Below are 20,001 nucleotides of genomic sequence, written 5' to 3' on the forward strand. Positions count from 1 at the left end.
CTGTTCCGTATAAGTTCATTCTGTTTGAGATCTGCCTTGATCTTTCAATATTTCAGTCTTGTTTCTAATTCATTCTTTGGGCTAGCAAAAACCTAGGAATTATGTGGAATTTTTTACTAATATTAACAATATTTTGTTTCAAGTTATTTTCAACTGGGTGTTCAGCATTAACAATTACCACTTATTGGATACTTAATTATATAGTTAGTGTAAGAGAATGTTTATAATATGAGCTACTTTTTTCTTAACAATCCCTATGAGATTGGCATTTTCACCAATTTTCAAATGTGACTTAAGACTCAGATTAAAAACATGTCCAAGATCATAAAGATAATAAAGGACATAGAATGAAAACTAAGTCTGACTTAAAAACCTATGCCTGGGCTCTTCAGAATATACATTTCTTGCATTCCATTTATACATTAGATTCCTCTGGTTAATGTAGATTGCATTTGCAATTTGCATCCACCTTTTAACATTATAAACCTTGACTTCTGAGAATGGATTAAAATGTAAATGCCTAGATCCTCTTACAAAGCAAAATACAATAATAAAGATGGGTCCCAGATTTCTAATAGCCCAAAGAATGAATCAGTTGTGAAATTGGTTAGATTTTGATTTTGATTCTTTTGCTCTGTTTCAGTGCATTTATCATTGTATAATCTAGCTTTAGTTGAAATGTCTGCATAGAGTGAAAGTTTTTGAACCTTGCTTATAATCCCCCCAGCAGAAATATTTTTTAATACAGCCAAATTCTACTTACTCTTCCAATTTTGAGCTGTGTGGCCTTGCAAAAGTCAGTTTTCCAAGATCTTCCCACTGTAAAATTTTGCTTCTTTTTTGTATTAAAATCCTCTTGGATTAATTCGTATTTAAGAGATTGTTTTCCCAATTATTTGATGTCTTTTTCCATGGGTTCTTAAGAGTTTAGAAAAAATTAAAATAGTTTAGTGGTTAAGAGCTCTAATTCTGAAATCAGACCTGTATAAATATTACATGTAATACATGTAATATTACATGTAATTACATGTAATATCTGATAGACACTAGACATTTTAACATCTGAGCCTCAGTTTCCTTTTCTATAAGATGGCTGTATGAATCACCTCATGAGGTTGTTATAGAAGCTATGTGAAGCACTTTTCATGATACTTTGTATAGTAGGGGCTAACTATTAATACTGCTAATTTAAATTTTGCAGTTTGTTCTTTGTGAAACAGAATAGTAGTATTTTAGGGCTAGAAGAAACACTTACTGATCATTTAATGAAGCACCCCTCTCGTATGATATTAAAGTCTAGAGGAAGGGCAAAACCTAGTTTGAGGGTTTTTGGTGAATTGGTGATGGACCTGAAACTAATTTAATAATTTAAACCTAGTATCTTGGGTGCCTGGGTGGCTGAGTGGGTTAAAGCCTCTGCCTTCAGCTCAGGTCATGATCTCAGGGATTGAGCCCCACATTGGACTCTCTGCTCAGCAAGGAGACTGCTTCCCCCTCTCTATCTGCTTGCCTCTCTGCCTACTTGTGATCTCTCTCTCTGTCGAATAAATAAATAAAATCTTTTAAAAAAGAAATAAACCCAGTATTTTTGTGGACAAAGAGGTTGTGTTACTGTTATTGTATTGTTTTGTTTTCTTCACTTTTATCCATTGATTCTTTTTTTAAATCCCATTAAAACATTTGAGTTGTTTCCATTTTACCTATGTAACCATTTTAGTGTCATGGTAAGTTGGCATAAATACTTTTTTTTTTCTTTGTTTAGCTAGCTTTTTTCACACCCAAAATGGATCAGTCCACAGTATTAGAGGTGAAGCTCCAATACTAAACAGTGCAAACTGAAAAATCCGGTGTTCATTTATGGTTTCATACCGTCCTGCTAATGTTCTGATATGAGACATTGCTTCCCACAGTGGAGCAGGGCTTGTTTTGAGGGCTGATTAAGTGAAGGCTCTCTGGTCCACCTACAAACAGTAGTGATTTCAATAGGCATAATGATGTGTTGTCTCTGTTCTCTCTTATGTTGTAGAGCCGACAATTAGAATCAGAAACTGGGACCACAGAGGAGCACAGTCTAAATAAGGAGGCTCGAAAATGGGCCACACGTGTGGCACGTGAGCACAAAAACATTGTTCACCAACAGCGGGTAAGTATAATAGTCTTAGGCGGCATTTAGCTAATGTCAAACCAATTTAAGGAGTTGAGTTTTATTAATGTGAAAAATATCTTTATGTTTTTTCTGTAATTTCAGCCACTCAGCAGTATGCTCTCAGCTATCTAGTTAGCTTGGAAATTCCTTAAGCCTTTCAAGCAGCAACACAGTAATTAATTTTGCCATAAAATTTTCTTTTTTTTTTTTTTTTAAAGATTTTATTTATTTATTTGACAGAGAGAGATCACAAACAGGCAGAGAGGCAGGCAGAGAGAGAGGAGGAAGCAGGCTCCCCGCTGAGCAGAGAGCCCAACGCGGGGCTCGATCCCAGGACCCTGGGATCATGACCCGAGCCGAAGGCAGCAGCTTAACCCACTGAGCCACCCAGGCGCCCTGCCATAAAATTTTCTAAGAAAAGCTAGTGATAGTGTATTACCATCTTTCAGGTAGTAGAAGAGACATGCCTGTGTTGAATTAAGCTTTTAATGACCAAGATAAAATTTTTTTTTTTTTAACTTTTTATTTCTTATAAACATATATTTTTATCCCCAGGGGTACAGGTCTGTGAATCACCAGGTTTACACACTTCACAGCACTCACCAAAGCACATACCCTCCCCAATGTCCATAATCCCACCCCCTTCTCCCAAACCCCCTCCCCCCAGCAACCCTCAGTTTGTTTTGTGAGATTAAGAGTCACTTATGGTTTGTCTCCCTCCCAATCCCATCTTGTTTCATTTATTCTTCTCCTACCCACTTAAGCCTCCATGTTGCATCACCACTTGAAGACTTAACTGTAGAGTCCATGAAAGTGTATCTTTAAAAGGGGCACCTGGCTGGCTCAGTCAGTAGAGCATGCAACCCTTAATCACAAGATCGTGAGTTCAAGATCCAGAAGAGCTAAATAAAATTAAATTAAAAATTTAAAAACTAAAATTAAACACCAAAAAAATGTATATTCAAGGCTAAACTCTAAGCACAAGGTATAGTAAACTTTTTATAATTTCCATTTATTTATAACTTTTTCTTTACCTTCACATCCAGCTTATTAAAAGAATTATTCATGTCTAGGTTTCCTAACCTCACTTATTTTTTAGCCCATAATATTTGGACTTTTCCTACTTTCCCTTCCCTCACACTTCATACAGACTTCACTTGCCAAAATCACCAGTGGTCTGTGTTGCTAAATCCAAAATAGATACTTTTATTTCTCAAAACCTGTTGGCAGTTTCATCATAATCGACAACTCCCTTTGTGTTGAAACGCCCTCTTCTCTAGTTACCCATGACTTAACATTGTCCTGGTTTTCCTTCTGCCTCTCTAGCCATTCTTATATTCTTTGGTAGGTTTTTTCTTCACTTCATATTTAAATATTTAAATTTCTTAGAGTTCTGTATTAGGCTCTCTTCTTATTCTTTCTTCTTATTATAGGCACTCTTACCCAATGCCATGGTTTCACTTACCACAAATCATAAATTAATATCTCCAACATTAGACCTTTTTTCTGTGTATACATATATTCTCTTGCCTGCTTTGACTTCTTTTTACTGTCTCACAGGGATCCTGAGTTCAGTGTTCTACTAATCTAATGCTGCAAAACAAAACACCTCAAACTTCATGCCACAAAAAAGAGCACTCTGGAGATTGGATGGACTTAGCTTGCCACTTGTCACTGGGGAGTCTCCCATGTGGTTACAGTCAGATAGAGACTGGTGCTCAAGTCACCTCACAGGCCTCCCCACTGAAATATCTGGTGCTTGGAACAGGAGGACTTGATAGCTGGGAACTAGAACAGCTGGCGCTCCTCATGCATCTTGGTCTCTCTATGGTCTCTCCAGCACAGTGGCTTCAGCTTAGCCGTTACATGGTAGCACAGGGCCCCAAAGGTTTGAGTCCCAAGAATGAGCCAAGTAGGAACTATGTTATCTTTTCTGGTCTAGTCTCAGAAATAACATGATATTTATTACTGTGTCATTTTTTTGTTAACTAGCAGTCACAAAGGCCTTGTGTTGAGGTTCAGGGAGAGAGAATATAAACTCCACTTCTTGGTAGGGGAATAGCAAGGTTCTAGAAGAATATGTGGAATGGGAAATACTGTAGTAATTTTTTTTTTTTTTTTCAAAAACAGTCTTGGGGCACCTGGGTGGCTCAGTGGGTTGAGCCTCTGCCTTCATCCCAGGGTCCTGGGATCAAGCCCCACATCGGGCTCTCTGCCTGCTTCTCTGCCTACTTGTGATCTCTGTCAAATAAATAAAATCTAAAAAAAAAAACAACCCAGTCTTCCAGTCTACCTTCTGGTTATAACAGTTTACATCCCTCTTGCATGCATAATAAAACTCGCCTCTTTACCCCAAATCTCTCCAAACCTGGTGTCAGACTACAGTATAAATTTCAGAATCTGGTCATGTAAATGAGATTCATAGAGAGATGAGGCTTCTTGAGTGCAGTTTCTCTAACACAGTTTATCTCAAAGAATTTGTGAACTAGAGACAAGTTCTCTGTCTACCATATATCCAATAAATTGTAATTAGATGAATTACTGCAGCTTTATACTTCAAAATGTTAAACACATAAGAGACTTTTTTTTATTAAAATGCTCTACCATAGGGGCGCTGGGTGACTCAGTGGGTTAAGTCTCTGCCTTCGGCTTGGGTCATGATCCCAGGGTCCTGGAATTGAGCCCCGAGTCGGGCTCTCTGCTCGGCGGGGAGCCTGCTTCCCTTCCTCTCTCTGCCTGCCTCTCTGCCTGCTTGTGATCCCTGTCTATCAATTTAAAAAAAAAAAAGAATGGACTTACAGATAAATGGAACAAAAAAGAGTCTAGAAGTACATAGTCTATTGATTTCTAACAAAGATATAACTTATAAAAATGCTAAATAAATTGTAATAAAAATGAATCTAGTTATATTTTAAGCACATGACTAATTAGAGTGCCATGATGATTCAACACTAGAAAATTTATCAGCATAATAAATTGCATTTACCAAATAAATATGAAAAATTCTATGATTACTTTTATAATTACCAAAAAATCAAATGATAAAATTATCTCTTAGTGATTAAAAAGTAAAACAAAAGTCATAGCCAGCAAGATAAAGAATTTTTCATCCTAACAGGGATGTCTTCCTGAAACTTAGAGGAAACATTGTATTTGATGGTTGTGTCCATTTTCTATATGTGCCATAACAAATTACCATGAATTTGGTAGCTTAAAACAGTGCAAATATTTTATCTCACAGTTCTGTAGGTCAGACATCTGGATGGGCTTGGCTGATTTTACTGCTCAGGCTCTAACAAGGCCAAAATGACATTGTTTTAGCTAGCTAGGCTGGCCTCTAGTGTAGAACCCACTTATAAGTTCATTCAGGTTGTTATGAGAATCTAGTTCCTAATAACTATAGGACCTAGGTCCATACTCTTTCCTGTCATCTGGGAGCTACCCTTAGCTCCTGGAGGCTACTCTCTCTGATCCTTGCACATGGGCTTCTACATATCAGAGCCAACAATGATGCACTGAATCCTTCCCATGCTTGGAATCAACTCCCTGACTTCCTTTTTGGCTGGTCTCTCATCTGATTCCAGCCAGAGGAAGTTCTCTGCTTATAAGGGGTCATAATGATTAGATTGAGCTCCTAATCTCTCTATCTTAAATTCCATAACTCTAATATATCTAAGTTATATTTTACATATAAACAGTTCTAGGATCAGATATATAAGAAATAGTTCAAAAAATACATGTAAATTGATGGGACAGTAATTATCTGGGGTGGGGGCATATAGTGGGATGTGCAAATATGAGACTTTCTGCCATTTTTTATTAGTTGTTGTTTTACAACAGAACTTTGTATGCATATAATTTTTTTAGAAGATTTTTATTTATGTATTAGAGAGAGCAGGAACAGGGGAGGGGCAGAAGGAGAGGGAGAAGCAGGCTCCCCACTAAACAGAATCCCAATGCGGGTTGGTTCCCAGGATGCTAGAGCAGGGTCTGAGCCCAATGGGGCCACCCAGGCAGCCCTATATTCATTTAATTTTTAGAAATTAAGAAATTGAAGTATGCATATCAAAACATGCATTCCAAGTAAGGTTTGTAGATTGTGCCAATGTCAGTTTCCTGGTTTTTATATTATAGTACTGTTCTATAAATTGTTGCCTTGGGTGAAGGGGTGGGGGAACTTTCTGTACTACTTTTGCAACTTTGTATAATTATATCGCAAAGTTTTTTTTTTTAATTAAAAAATAAGTGAAAAAATTAAACATTAAAAGAGGAATTATGACCACTTGTCACTGAAGCCTTTTAAATTACCTGAATACTGTAATCACTTAAGCAAAAAAAGACAAAAAGAAAAAACAGTCATTATTTTCCTGTTTTCTTTAATAGGTTTTAGATGATCTGGAATGTCATGGAGTTGCAGTGTCAGAACAAAGCCGAGCAGAGCTGGAACAGAAAATAGATGAAGCCAGAGAAAATATTCGTAAAGCAGAGGTGAGGTGGCAGCTCACTGGGGCATTTTCCCCAGCTCCAACAATATCACAGCTGTGGTGTATACGTGTAGAATTCAGCTGCTATCCACTGCTTAATTTGAAGATGACTCAGCAACTTTATCTGTGTCCGGAGTTTTATTTTTGATATCTGCTTCCTGCAAGACAGTGCGTGTAACAAAAAGACACTGAACCTGTTATCTGGAGAGTTTATAATCAAGAAAAATTAACAGAAGAATTATACCACGATAAAGATACTAATTTTAAAGTTTTCACAAGGAACATAATAAATCAGTAAAATTAATGGCATAAAATTGATATATATATATATATATATTTAGAGCCTTAAAAAGTCCTCCCCAATAATGGGAGGGGCAAAATTGGTTTTTGCCCCTCTCATTATGGTTCAGAGGCAAAATCTGCTCTTTTATAAAGAGAGACTTGGTTAAATATCTACTTAAGGCAAAAAACCTAACAATAGATTTTCATCTTTTGGTGAGGGGTCATGGAACCCTATTGAGGATTGTGTATGAAAGTGTGAAACCTTCTCTCCCCCCCACAACACACACACACAAAAAAAAACCCCACACATTTTTGTGTACAGTGTCCAGAAGTTCATGTACCCTAGAGTAATATTCCCTGACCTGGTGGCAGAGAGGTTGAGATGGAAAGAAAGATATTATTTGCAAAGGCAGAAGACATAGGATACAATTAGGCAGTTTGATTTGTTTAGAGTGGAGGTTTTTTGAAGAAATAATGATAGGAAGTAAGCAAAAATTATTGTGGTTAGGACCAGTTCATGGATGACCTGTGCACGCTTGTGTATAGTTACCTACCCAGTGCAACATGTTGAAGGGATGTTAGAAAGTAGACATCTTAGAAAGACAGACTATCCAGACCTCAAGGAGAATATTTTCCTGTTAGGAAGGCATAAAGAGTGCCAAAGATAGCTGAGACTGTAAAACATAAATGCCAAGGCGTGGTCCACACAAGTACTCTTAATACTTAAGGAACCCGGAGGACACAGAGACCACTGTGGGAGAAGTTGTCAGGGCAGGTAACACAGAAGAGGTAGAATTTGAGATGGGTGTTGACAGATGAGCAGTATTTAATTAGAGAAGCATGGATAGCACAAGATTTATGCCATGTAATGTCAAGAGGCATAATTTGAACCAAAGGAAGAAGGAGGAAGACTTGAGCCTGGCGTTGGGAAATACTCTCTAAGAGTCATTTGCCCAATGAGAGAAGTTCCCCTGGGACACAGTGTGGCACTGTAAGTGTACAAGATACCGCCAGCGTCTCTCTACAAGAGATTGGTTGAGGGTTAATCTAAACTAGTGATTTTCATATATCCCCTCAGGATTCTAGAGGTTTTGAGGAAGTGTTTCCGTGGTTGGTTGAGGGGGAAGGGGAGGGTGAGGGGAGAGGCAGCTTAGGCAAACAGGGAATGTGAGCTTGTTTTTGGCACAACCCCACGGAAGTGATCTGAACCAGGAAGGCTTGCCATCTGCCTGGTATAGAGAAACCCCAGTAAACCCAACTTGCCTTTGTCCCTGACACATGATCCACTGCCTCTACAGTGAAGAGGGCAGGGTGTACAATAAATAGCCGTTTTCCACTCTGAACTCGGTCAGGCTAAGCCACTACCCTAGGGTACCAGCCAAGTACTGCTGGCAGGCCTTCGCCTGGTCTGAGAGACACTGGCCTGTGTATGAGTTTCTCCTGCTGTTTGTTTCTCCATACTCTGAGTGAAGCCAGTTTTGGAGCCCTGGTGGAACAGGACAAGTCTCAGAAGTTTTCTGAAGGGTGTGTTCTGTCTTGTATTTTCTATTTCCAAACTCCCTCCATGGTGTTACTGTCTGGTACCGTCCCTCCATCAAACCCCCTGGAGTAGCAGTAGTAGGTATTGGTCACACAAGTCTGCATTTAGGCTCAATGACCTGTTATTTCTGTGAGTGTGCTAAACAGCCCTGTGTTTGTTAGCTTAAAGCTAAAAATATGAAGTGAGATTCCCACAACAGATTGTCTCATTTTTCCTAATACCAGTATTTGAGTCTGCATTCTCAAAGATAATTTTCTTACCAAAAATACGGAATATGCTAAAAACCATGATGCTGGATCTATTATCTCAGCTTCAAATATCTATGAAATATAGTTAATCCTACTATGGTCTTAAAATGATGTCTCATTTGATTTTCACATATCAGATATAAAGAATAACCCAGCTAAAATCAGATGGCAAATATGTGAGTGTAGTATTGGGGTAGTACTTACCAGACGGTCATAATGAGGTTTTTGGATAGACTTGACCACAAGAACCTTCAGAAGAATCGACATTAGTAGGTTGTATAGATTCCTCCTTTCTTCCCTTTGCCTGTACATCACTTGCATTGGATTTTCTCTTTCCATTTAGTAGTTATTTACTTTATTATAAATACCTAATCAAAAGGGAAAAAGCTGGTTAAAATTCCATTATATCCTTCATGTTTGGTTTATAACTCCAACCAACATGACTGTTACTCTTCCTTGTTGGCTAATCTGTGTGATCCAGTCTTTTCTATATTGTGTTTCCATTCAGTGTTGCCAATTAGAATAAAAGCCTTCATGGCACTCTGTAATAAACTTTTTCCAAACATAAGAAATCAAAATATAAATGGTCTGTGCTTTTCCAAAGAATAAGGTTTATATAGTGATTAATTAATTATTGGCTGGTTAATGTGTCATAGATTTGCTAATTGATTAACTTAACAGATACTTAATGAATACCTGCCATGTGCTAGATACTGATGAGCGTATACTGTACACACAGTGATAAACACACCTTTGTTCTATTGTTATGATCTCTATGATAGTTACAAAGATCTTTGTATTAGATGTGGTACTGTTTGCATCCGCTGACAAATTCAAGAATTGAAACAAAGTAATAGCTGCTTAAGTTAAACTTTAATAACAGTCTTCTTAACCTGATATTTAGGTATTTGAATTTTTTGAAATGCCTTTTGTCACACAGACACACACAGTCTTCATCTGACTTAGCATTCCTATTTTAAACGTAGTTTGCCAAGAGACCAAGAATTTTAAATACCATCTTTTTGGAAGCTGTACATGACTTATGTTGTTCCAGAACACCATTATTTTTTGCATGTTTAGATTTTTCTTTTTATTTGGATTGAGGTCAGTTCTCTTTTTTTTGACAGTGAGGAGACACAAAGAGGAGAAATTTAATGTAAGAGGTCAAAGATACCCAGAAATTTTTAGTAACTCACATTTGGGGTGAGGCCTCCTGAAGGAACTATAGACAATATGATTCTTTCTTTAAGATATTAACTATATTGGGGCACCTGGGTTGCTCAGTGGGTTAAGTCTCCTTCTTCAGCTCAGGGTCCTGGGATTGAGCTCCATATCGGGCTTTCTGCTCAGTGGGGAGCCTGCTTCCTCCTCTTGCTCTGCCTGCCTCTCTGCCTACTTGTGATCTCTGTCAAATAAATAAATAAAATCTTTTTTAAAAAGATATTAACTATATTTTTATTTGTTATTTATTTATTTATTTATTCGTCAGAAAGAGTGAGAGAGAGAGAGAGAGCACAAGCAGGCAGAGTTGCAGGCAGAGGGAGAGAGAGGCAGGCTCCCCTCCGAGCAAGAAGCCCAATGTGGGACTCGATCGCAGGACCCTCGGACCATGACCGCAGCTGAAGGCAACGGCTTAACCGACTGAGCCACCCAGGTGTCTTTCCATTTAGTAGTTATTTACTTTACTATAAATACCTAATCAAAAGGGAAAAAGCTGAATTGAATGTACATTTTTAATCCAAAGTACAATAACAAAGTGAATTAACAAAACCAAGAAATGTCACTTATTATCTATATAAACACATTTTCTTTTAAATTGTCATCCTATAAGGTTCTGTTGGGAATTCAGAATTATGTCATCCTTGTACCTCAGTGACTCAAAAATGACAATTAATACCCTTACCAGCGTGCGCTAGGAGAAACCTAAAAATTTCAGTTGCATAAAATGTGAAGCCTCATCCACCTCAAGATTAAGGAAATGCTAAGGATGAGCCTACTATAAAGACAGAATTTCCAGTTGTGTTATATTCAGATTTACATCACCTCTGGGCCTGTTATTGCGGGTTTTCACTGTGCTCATGTAACATAATATGTTAGCAGACCTTTTGACTAATCACTTTCTTTCATTTTTATTGTGAAAATTTTCAACAACATATAAAAGATGAAGAGTAAATACATATTTCTCATATGCTAAATTCAACCATTGATATTATGCAATATTGGCTTTGTATGTTTGTTTCTGTTCTATATAATAGAAGTTAAAGCTAGAGGCCTGACTAGGTGCTCTATGCAAACAATGAGTCATGGAACACTACATCAAAAACTGATGATGTACTGTGTGGTGACTAACATAACATAATGAGTTGTTTTTGTTTTTGTTTTTTTTAAATCTCAAGGCCATGGGGCACCTGGTGGCTCAGTTGGTTGGGCGACTGCTTTCAGCTCAGGTCATGATCCTGGAGTCTCAGAATCGAGTCCCACATTGGGCTCCCAGCTCCACGGGGAGTCTGCTTCTCCCTCTGACCTTCTCCTCGTTCATAATCTCTCTCACTGTCTCTCTCTCTCTCTCTCACATAAACAAATAAAATGTTTTAAAAAATAAAATAAAAATCTCGAGGCCTGATTTGAATGAGTGCTTTAGGCAAGAATACTTTATAGATGATGCTGTTTTTCATCACACGGATGTTTTTATCAAGTTAATCAACTCTATTAATGATGCTAGTAGTAGTTACCTAATAGGTGATGCTACCAGGCCTTCCAGCTTTTAAAGTTCCTTTTTTAGTACTTGCAGCTAGCAAGTACTAGTCATCTCCAGTAGTGGCAAATGGGTATTTTTCATTCTTACTTACTTTACTCATTATGATTTTATGGAATTTTAAAAATCAGCTATATCAAGGTATAATATACAAACAATAAAATGAAACCATTTCAAGTGAAGGGTTTGGTGAGCTTGGACAAATGCATCTCCCTTAATATTCACCACCACGATCAAAGTGCCAAATATTTCTGTCATCCCCCCAAAGTTCTCTTGTGACCAGGCAAGAACTGACCTGCTTTCTATCATACAGGTTAGTTCAGCTTCAACTTCATGAATATTAGACTACTTGATATCATCCTACACATCACATGCAAAGATCACCCCTCACATTTTCATCCAGCCTTACTTTTTGTTTTAAGCTCAATTTGATGAGCTAGAATATACTCAAGGCCACTGATCATTTCTTCTGTAGTATGTAATCTACTGTTAAGGCCATCCTGTGAATGTTTATTTCAGATATTACAGTTTCAGCTCTATAAGTTCTGTTTGGTTCTTTATATTCTCTTTATATTCCCAGTTCATGCCTGTTTACCTTCATTTTTCCTTTAAATCCTTAAGTGTATTTATAATAATGACTTTAAGTCCTTGTCTGCTCTTTCCATCATCTGTTATTTATCTCTTTCTTATTGATTAATTTTTTTCCTTTAGTTATGGCTCATGTTTTTCTGTTTTTCAAATACCTAGTAGAAATTGTGTTTCATTATTGAATCTGAATTCTCCTTTCTTTTTTAAAGGCTATTGAGTTTTGTTCTGACAGCCATGTCAGCTCCAGATCAGGTTAATCCTCTGGAGTTTGATTTTTAAGTTTTGTTGGGATTGGTTTAGAATAGCCATTCCGGTAGGGCAAATTTAGCCCTATTGCCAGTGCATTTCCTTTCTGTAGTTTCTTGATATGCCATAAGTACCCAATAAGATTTCTCAGTCTGGCTGGATAGAACTGTAATATCTTTCAGCCCTGGGAATTTTTCAGTTCACAGCTCTGTGGTAGATATTTTTTCCTCACGTCATTATCCTTTACTTCTCCTCATAGGGTCAGTCCCACCTTATATATTCTCAATTTGTTATAGATTTTTATTAATTTCATCTGTTTTCCATTATAGATGGCCTCTTTGACGCCCCATAGTGTCTGAATTCAGCCAGTGAGAGTCCATTTAGCCTTCCATGTCCTTTTGATGTTATTCCCATCAGTCTTTGAACAGTTTCCTGCTTTCTCACACAGGCTTGCTATCATAGAATCACCTTGTATTCACCCTGATCATACTTAGAATTAAGTCTGATTCTCCACTGAGCTCTGATTTCTGTTAATAGAGGATTGTAGTTAGACACCCAGGTCTAGGATGTGAAGGTGCTTATTGTCATGAGTGTCATTGATGTCTTGGCCCTTTCTTTGTTTTCAGCGCTAGAAATTTATTGTTGTTTTTTTTTTAATCATGAGTTCATGTTGTTATTTCCAATTAAGATTTAAAATTAGGAGGATTTTGTTGAATTTCTTCGATTTTCTATTTGTCTTTTTTTGCTTATGGTCAAAATTTTGTAACAATATTTTGTTTTATCCTGCAATATACTGAAGTTTCAGAATTACAATGGAAATATTAATGGTAAACTTGAGCAAAATTTAAGATTTCTTTGCAGTTTGTTTTGAATGTAGACTGACTCCACAAGATTTCTGCTTCTGGTAATAAGAAACTAGCTCATATTAGACTAATCCTCCTTTAGATAACAGTCATTAACCTGAGGCAAAATACTTAATAGAATTGGAAGATATCCAAGCCATGTAAAAACTAGAAAGTCCCTTAAAAGAATGGGACTGTACTTGGAGATATGTACAGTAAGCAGCTCTTTGTGACAAGGGGCTACATGACTAGAATTCAAGCACAGAGCCTTGATCTTATTGCTTGAGGATGAATGTTGGGGAGCTCTCAAGTTTCATATATGTAAATAACTTGCAAATTCTCAGCCAAACCTGGATACATTTGTGGAACAGAAACTCCCAGAAGCTTGACAGGAAATAGTAGTTGGAAGGCAAAATAACTGAGCCAGAATTTTAGCTTTTGCTCACCACAGGGAGTAACATTAACCATTAAAACATTGGTGTGGCTATAATATCAGACAACATAGACTACAGGACAAGAAATATTAAAAGGGATAATTTGGGGCACCTGGGTGGCTCAGTGGGTTAAGCCTCTGCCTTCGGCCTAGGTCATGATCCCGGGGTCCTGGGATCGAGCCCCACATCGGGCTCTCTCCTTGGCGGGGAGCCTGCTTCTCCCTCTCTCTCTCTGCCTGCCTCTCTGCCTACTTGTGACCTCTCTGTCTCTCTCTGTCAAATAAACAAATAGAATCTTTAAAATAAAAAAATAAAAAAAAATAAAAGGGATAATTTATAATGATTAAAAGTAAGGTTGTCATGATCTTTTCCATCAAGAAGACACAACAATTCTGAATGTGTTGTAGCTAATAATGGAGCAACTAAATACTGAAGCAAAAAACTGACAGAACTGAAAGAAGAAATAGATATATCTACAATGGTAATCAGAGATGTCAACATTCCTTTCAGTAATTAGAACAAGGGGCTAGAAAATCAGCAAGGATCAAGACTTGAACAACCCTGTCAACTAACTTTACCTAATTGGCATATATAGGACACCCCATAAGGATAGAGTACTTATTCTTTTAAAGTACACACAGGACGTTCAGCAAGACCAGCTAGACCATAGACCAGTGTCAGTTTGTTTAAAAGTATTGCTGTCACTCAGAGTATGTTCTCGGACCCATCAGAATTAAATTAAAAATCAATAATAGATACCTGAAAAATCTCCAGATATTTGGAAATTAAATTATTTAGACACAATAATCTGTGGCTGCCTTAAAACACACCACACACACACACACACACACACACACACCCCTCCAGACCCAGCTTTATGGCAAAAACGACTTACTGTCTCTCACCATTCTGGGTGTTGACTGTGCATTTGTGTTGCAGGTTTTTCCTGAGATTACTCAAGGAGCTACATTCATCCAGAGGGTCTGCTAGAGTGCTGAGCCTTTTTTCCAAATGGTCTTTCATCCTCAAATATGCTAAACTAGGCTTCCGTAGATGGTGGAGACACATTCCCAGAAATCAGTCTTAATTGCACTTAATCAGATCTCTGCTAGAATCAAATTTGCATATGGTCCATCAAAGATCACATGAATAAGCCGAGAATCAATGTGGGAGGGAACAACATGGATAGCAAGAGGCATGATTCCTTGGCAGTAACATTTTACCAAAATTGTTAGGACCTTGTTAAATCATTTTTCTCATCTGTAAAATGGAGTTTATGATATCCATCCCTAGAATTGTTGTGTGGATTAAATGAAATAATCATATAGTTCCTAGTACATGTGATAAAAGTTGTTTGGAGTGGTTTTTTTTAAGACACCAAAGGTAATTTAGAGTGGCAAATACTATCATTTTATTCATTTATTTATTTTCATTCATTTCCTATTACACCAAGATTATGTATTTTAAAAGAACTGGCTTTTAAAACATCATTTTAAAAAGCTCTATCTCTTCACAGATTCTAAAATGATTTGGTCAAGTAGTATCTGGGATGCAATCAAGTTACAGAGACTTGTGCTCTGCAAATTTTAATCAACTGGTAAATCATCAAAATTCATTTGAAAACCCTGGAAAATTCTTCTTTTAAATAGTTGATAAAATATAAACAGTTGGAACTCTGGAGGAAAGATAGCTATGATTATTCTGGAGCTATAATCTAAAAATCTAACTTTTGCAAATGCCATGCTCATCAGCCGTTTGCTAAAGTACTGACAAAAATACGTCTTATGAAAATGAAATTACTTGGTATTGAAAAAACAGAATATATTGATATATCTCTTCCTCCCTCTCACTCTTGCTCTCGCTCTTTCTCCTTTTTTGTATCTCTGCTTCTGCAGTTAAATGACTTAGATTTATTATTTCCAAGAAGGAGTTTGTTGGTTCACTCTTCTTTCCTAGAACATTTTATTGCCTGTATTTGTTTAAAATGCATACTAGAATGGTGCAAAGACAACTGGATATTTACTTGCAGAAGAATGGAGTTGGGCCTCTACCTCATACCATATACAAAAATAAACTTGAAATGATCAAACACCTAAATATAACAGCAGAAGCTATAAAGCACTCACAAGAAACCATAGGAGCAAATCTTTGTGACCTTGGATTAATTTCTTAGATATGAAACCAAAAGCCCAAGCAACAAAAGAAAAAAATAGATAAATTGGATTTTATCAAAATTAAAAGCTTTCTTCTTCAAAAGATACAATCAAGAAAGTGAGGGTGGGGGCGCCTCGGTGGCTCAGTGGGTTGGGCCGCTGCCTTCGGCTCAGGTTATGATCTCAGGGTCCTGGGATTGAGTCCCGCGTCGGGCTCTCTGCTCGGCGGGGAGCCTGCTTCCTCCTCTCTCTCTCTCTGCCTGCCTCTCTGCCTGCTTGTGATCTCTGTCTGCCAAATAAATAAATAAAATCTTTAAAAAAAAAAAAAAGAAAGTGAGGGTGGCTGGGTGACAGACATTGGGAAGGGTGAGTATGTTCTATGGTGAGTGCTGTGAATTGTGTAAGACTGGAGAATCACAGACCTGTCCCCCTGAAACAAAGACTACATTTTATGTTAATTTTTTTTAAAGTAAAAAAAAAAAAAAATAGATAGAGTAGACATAAAAATAAAAGATAAAATTTAACAAGAAAAGTGAAAGACAGGGGCACCTGGGAGGCTCAGCTGGTTAAGCATCTGCTTTCGGCTCAGGTCATGATCCTGGGGTCCTGGGATTGAGCCCCATGTCCAGCTTCATGCTCAGTGGGGAGCCTGCTTCTCCCTCTCTCTCAGCAGCTCCCCCTCCTTGTATGCACGCACTTACTCTCTCTCTCTCTGTCAAATAAATAAAAAGTCTTTAAAAAAATGAAAGACAACCCACAGGATGGGAAAAAATATCTGTAAATCATGTGTCTGATGAGAGACTTTTATTTAGAATACAGAAAAACTCTTAGAATAAAGACAAAGACAAAATAAAAAGAACATTAAAAAGACAACCCATTTTAAAAATGTGCAAAGTATCTGAATAGACAGACATTTCTCTGAGAAGATAGACAGATGACTAATAAGTCCATGAAAAGATGCTTCACATAATTAGTCATCAAGGAAATACAAATCAATACTACAATGAGAAACTATTTCACACCCATTAGGATGACTATAATAGAAAAGGCAGACATTAACAAGTATCTTTCAGGATGTGGAGAAACGCTAACCCTCTTACCCTGCTGGTGGGATTGTCAAATGAGGCAGCTGCTTTGGAAAACAATCTGGCATTTTCCCAAGTGGCTAAACATTGCATGATTTTATGACCAAGCAATTTCAGTCTGAAGTATATGCACACATACAGAGAAATGAAAGCATGTTTACACAAAAACTTATACACTAATGTTTAAAGACACATTATTCATATTAGGCAAAAAAATTGAAATAACCCAAGTGTCTATCAGCTGGCAAATAGCTAAAGTTGTTGGTAATTTGATTCTGCTAGAATCAGGATGTTATTTGGCCATAAAAAGGAATGAAATACACACACTACACCATACATGCTACAACATGAAAACACAATGCTTAGTGAAAGAAGCCAGACACAAAAGGCCACATATTATATGGTTCTATTTATATTAAATGTTCAGAATAGGCAAATCTGTAGAGAGAGAAAGTAGAATAGTAACTGGAATAGGGATAAGGGAGCAATGGTTAAAGGATTATGGGGTTTCTTTTGGAGATAATTAAAATGCTTTAAAATTGATTGTGGTGATAGTGGCACGTATCTGTGAATATACCCTTAGTCATTGAAATGTACACTTTATTTTATTTTTTAAGATTTTATTTATTTGTCAGAGAGCAAGAGAGAGAGAGCTCAAGCAGGCACTGAGGCAGGCAGAGGGAGAAGCAGGGAGCCTGATGCGGGACTCGATCCCAGGACCCTAGGTCATGACCTGAGCCAAGGTTAGACGCTTAACCGACTAACCCACCCAGGTGTCCCTGAACTGTACACTGTAAATGGGTGAATTTTATAGTATATGTAAGCTTTAGCTCAGTAAAGCTATTGCCAAAATAATTATTAGAAGAATAAATATATATATATATTTTATTTTTCTTTGAGATTTTATTTATTTGACAGAGATGACAAGTAGGCAGAGAGGCAGGCAGAGAGAGGAGGAAGTAGGCTCTCCACGGAGCAGAGAGCCCTATGCGGGGCTCAATCCCAGGGTCCTGGGATCATGACCTGAGCCGAAGGCAGAGGCTTTAACCCACTGAGCCACCCAGGTGCCCCAAGAATAAATATATTTTTGCAAGGCTGTTTACCAAATTGCATACCTCCAAGCTAAAAACTTGAATTACTTTATATAAGGATCTGTATGATATTCAAAACCACTGAATTGTATACTTTAAAATTATTAAGATGGCAGTTTATGTAACATGAATTTTATCTCATTTTTTAAAGTATTTAGAGAGAGAGAGAGTAGGGGGAGGGACAGAAGGAGTGGGAAGGAGTTTCAAGCAGACCCCACTGAGTGCAAAGCCTAATGTGGAGCTCAGTCTCACAACCCTGAGATCATGACCAGAACTAAAACCCAAAGTCAGATGCTTAACCAACTAAACTACCCAGGTGCCCCAATTTTATCTCAATTTTTAAAAATCTGTATGCTTAAAAATCTTAGGAATACAAAATAAATTCAGCAATGAGAGCTCAAGTAAAACAAGTCAGAGCTTAGGTCACTTTTTTTTTTCCTACGCTCCACATCTAACATGGGCTTGAACTCACAACTCTTGAGATTAAGAGTCACATACTCTACCAAGGGAGCCAACCAGGTGCTTATAGAAGAGCTCAGATCAATTTGATACCAGCTTCTGCAGCTGAGAATCCAGAGAGTGGTCAGAATTGCACACCAGCAGGGTTCAGTGAACACACTCGTTGGTCCAAAAGTCCCATAGAAAGGCCATGAAGTGAAGGTTGAAAAAATTTATCAAACAATCCAAATCTTCTCACTGGAATCTTCAAATGTTGAAGGAAGAGACCATCTCTCTATTATGCAGAACAATGAAGCTGAATTTACTACTTGCTAAGCAAGAGAGAATGATACTTAAAAATACAGTCTCTCTGAAGAAACAACTAATATCTAGGGTTTCGAGAAGTGTGGATTTCAGGGATTGGCAGATTTTCAAAATTTACGGATTGGTTCACTTGCAGCTGTGCTATCTAGAGATGGGTGGGCTGTGGGAAGCAGGAGTGGGAACCTGACTACTGGTGGTGGCTGGTGTGAGGCTGTCCCTGCCTGGCTTCCAGGCTCGGCTGCTGGATCCAGACAGGTTCAAACTGGTTCTGTGGTTACTTGCTTATGACTTGGAACATGAGTCAGAGAACAAGCAGTCTTTTAGTTCCTTGAATTTGGAGACTAGGAACTTTTTGTTTTCTATCTCTTACTGTTTCTGACAACTACACTGTAATTTAATTCAGATCTTTACCCAGTAGTTCAGTCAGGAGTCACTGAAGTTTTTAACCAGGGGAGTGACATGATGAGATCATTTGAAAACTTGTAAGTCTAGGAGATGGGTTAGAAGGCTGTGGAACATGCTGGATTTTAGGATGTCTGAGGTGTTGCCTTATTAAAAGGAAAAGAATGCAGACTTTATGGTGTATCCTCCCGGACATAAGTTCTGTTGATGTAGCTTGTCAAAATGAAGGTGTGCCATTTACCCTCATTTCTGTTCCGGGTTTCCTCCCTTCTCTCCAAGTGAAAAGTTAACATTTATCCCAAGGTAGCATTGCTAGTAAATATCAAGATCATTCTAATCAGTAAATCAGAAACAACTTTTAAAAAACACACACATTGATTTGAGGGGGGGAAAAAATGCCTGGATTTCTGACCACTTTCTTGGTTTTCTTAGATAATTAAGTTGAAAGCTGAAGCCCGGCTGGACCTGCTGAAGCAGATCGGTGTTTCTGTGGACACGTGGCTGAAGAGTGCAATGAATCAAGTAATGGAAGAACTGGAAAATGAACGATGGGCTCGCCTTCCTGCAGTGACAAACAACGGCACTTTACACTCGGTAGGGTTTCTCTTCTTGGCTGTGATGGCTGTGACAGTTGAAGGATGCCATTCTCTGACTGTGTAACCAAACCTGAAAATAGCCAAAATTTAAAAGAAAAAAATAGTGGTCTTGCTTGCAGTTTGGTGTCTTTGCCTTACCCTATCACTGAGTTAAACCTGGTACAGCAAGAGGAAAAAAGTCATGCTTTTTTTTTTTTTTTTTTTAACCGTGCAGTGAAAAACATATTATCTCTTGTTGGTTTACCCGTACCACTTTACCAAACTCCTTATCCCATTCATGAAGAGAGATGCTTCTTGTCCAGAAGTAGCAGAGTAAAAATTTTAATCTAGAGTTTCTGAAGTGCTCA

General features: G+C 37.7%; 1 protein-coding gene across 3 annotated transcripts in view; it reads left to right on the forward strand.

The window, feature by feature from the left end:
• Window positions 1–20,001, forward strand: part of FCHSD2 (FCH and double SH3 domains 2) — a 284,078-nt gene that overhangs the window by 238,723 nt on the left and 25,354 nt on the right. For all 3 annotated transcript variants that reach the window (XM_082749741.1, XM_082749740.1, XM_082749742.1), the window contains 3 exons: window positions 2,027–2,143; window positions 6,530–6,634; window positions 19,491–19,652. In XM_082749741.1, the coding sequence (XP_082605867.1) occupies window positions 2,027–2,143; window positions 6,530–6,634; window positions 19,491–19,652 (384 nt within the window). The remainder of the gene's footprint in view (window positions 1–2,026; window positions 2,144–6,529; window positions 6,635–19,490; window positions 19,653–20,001) is intronic.

The sequence above is a fragment of the Mustela nivalis genome (assembly GCF_964662115.1).
Source record: "Mustela nivalis genome assembly, chromosome: 9".
NCBI classification, from domain to species: domain Eukaryota; kingdom Metazoa; phylum Chordata; class Mammalia; order Carnivora; family Mustelidae; genus Mustela; species Mustela nivalis.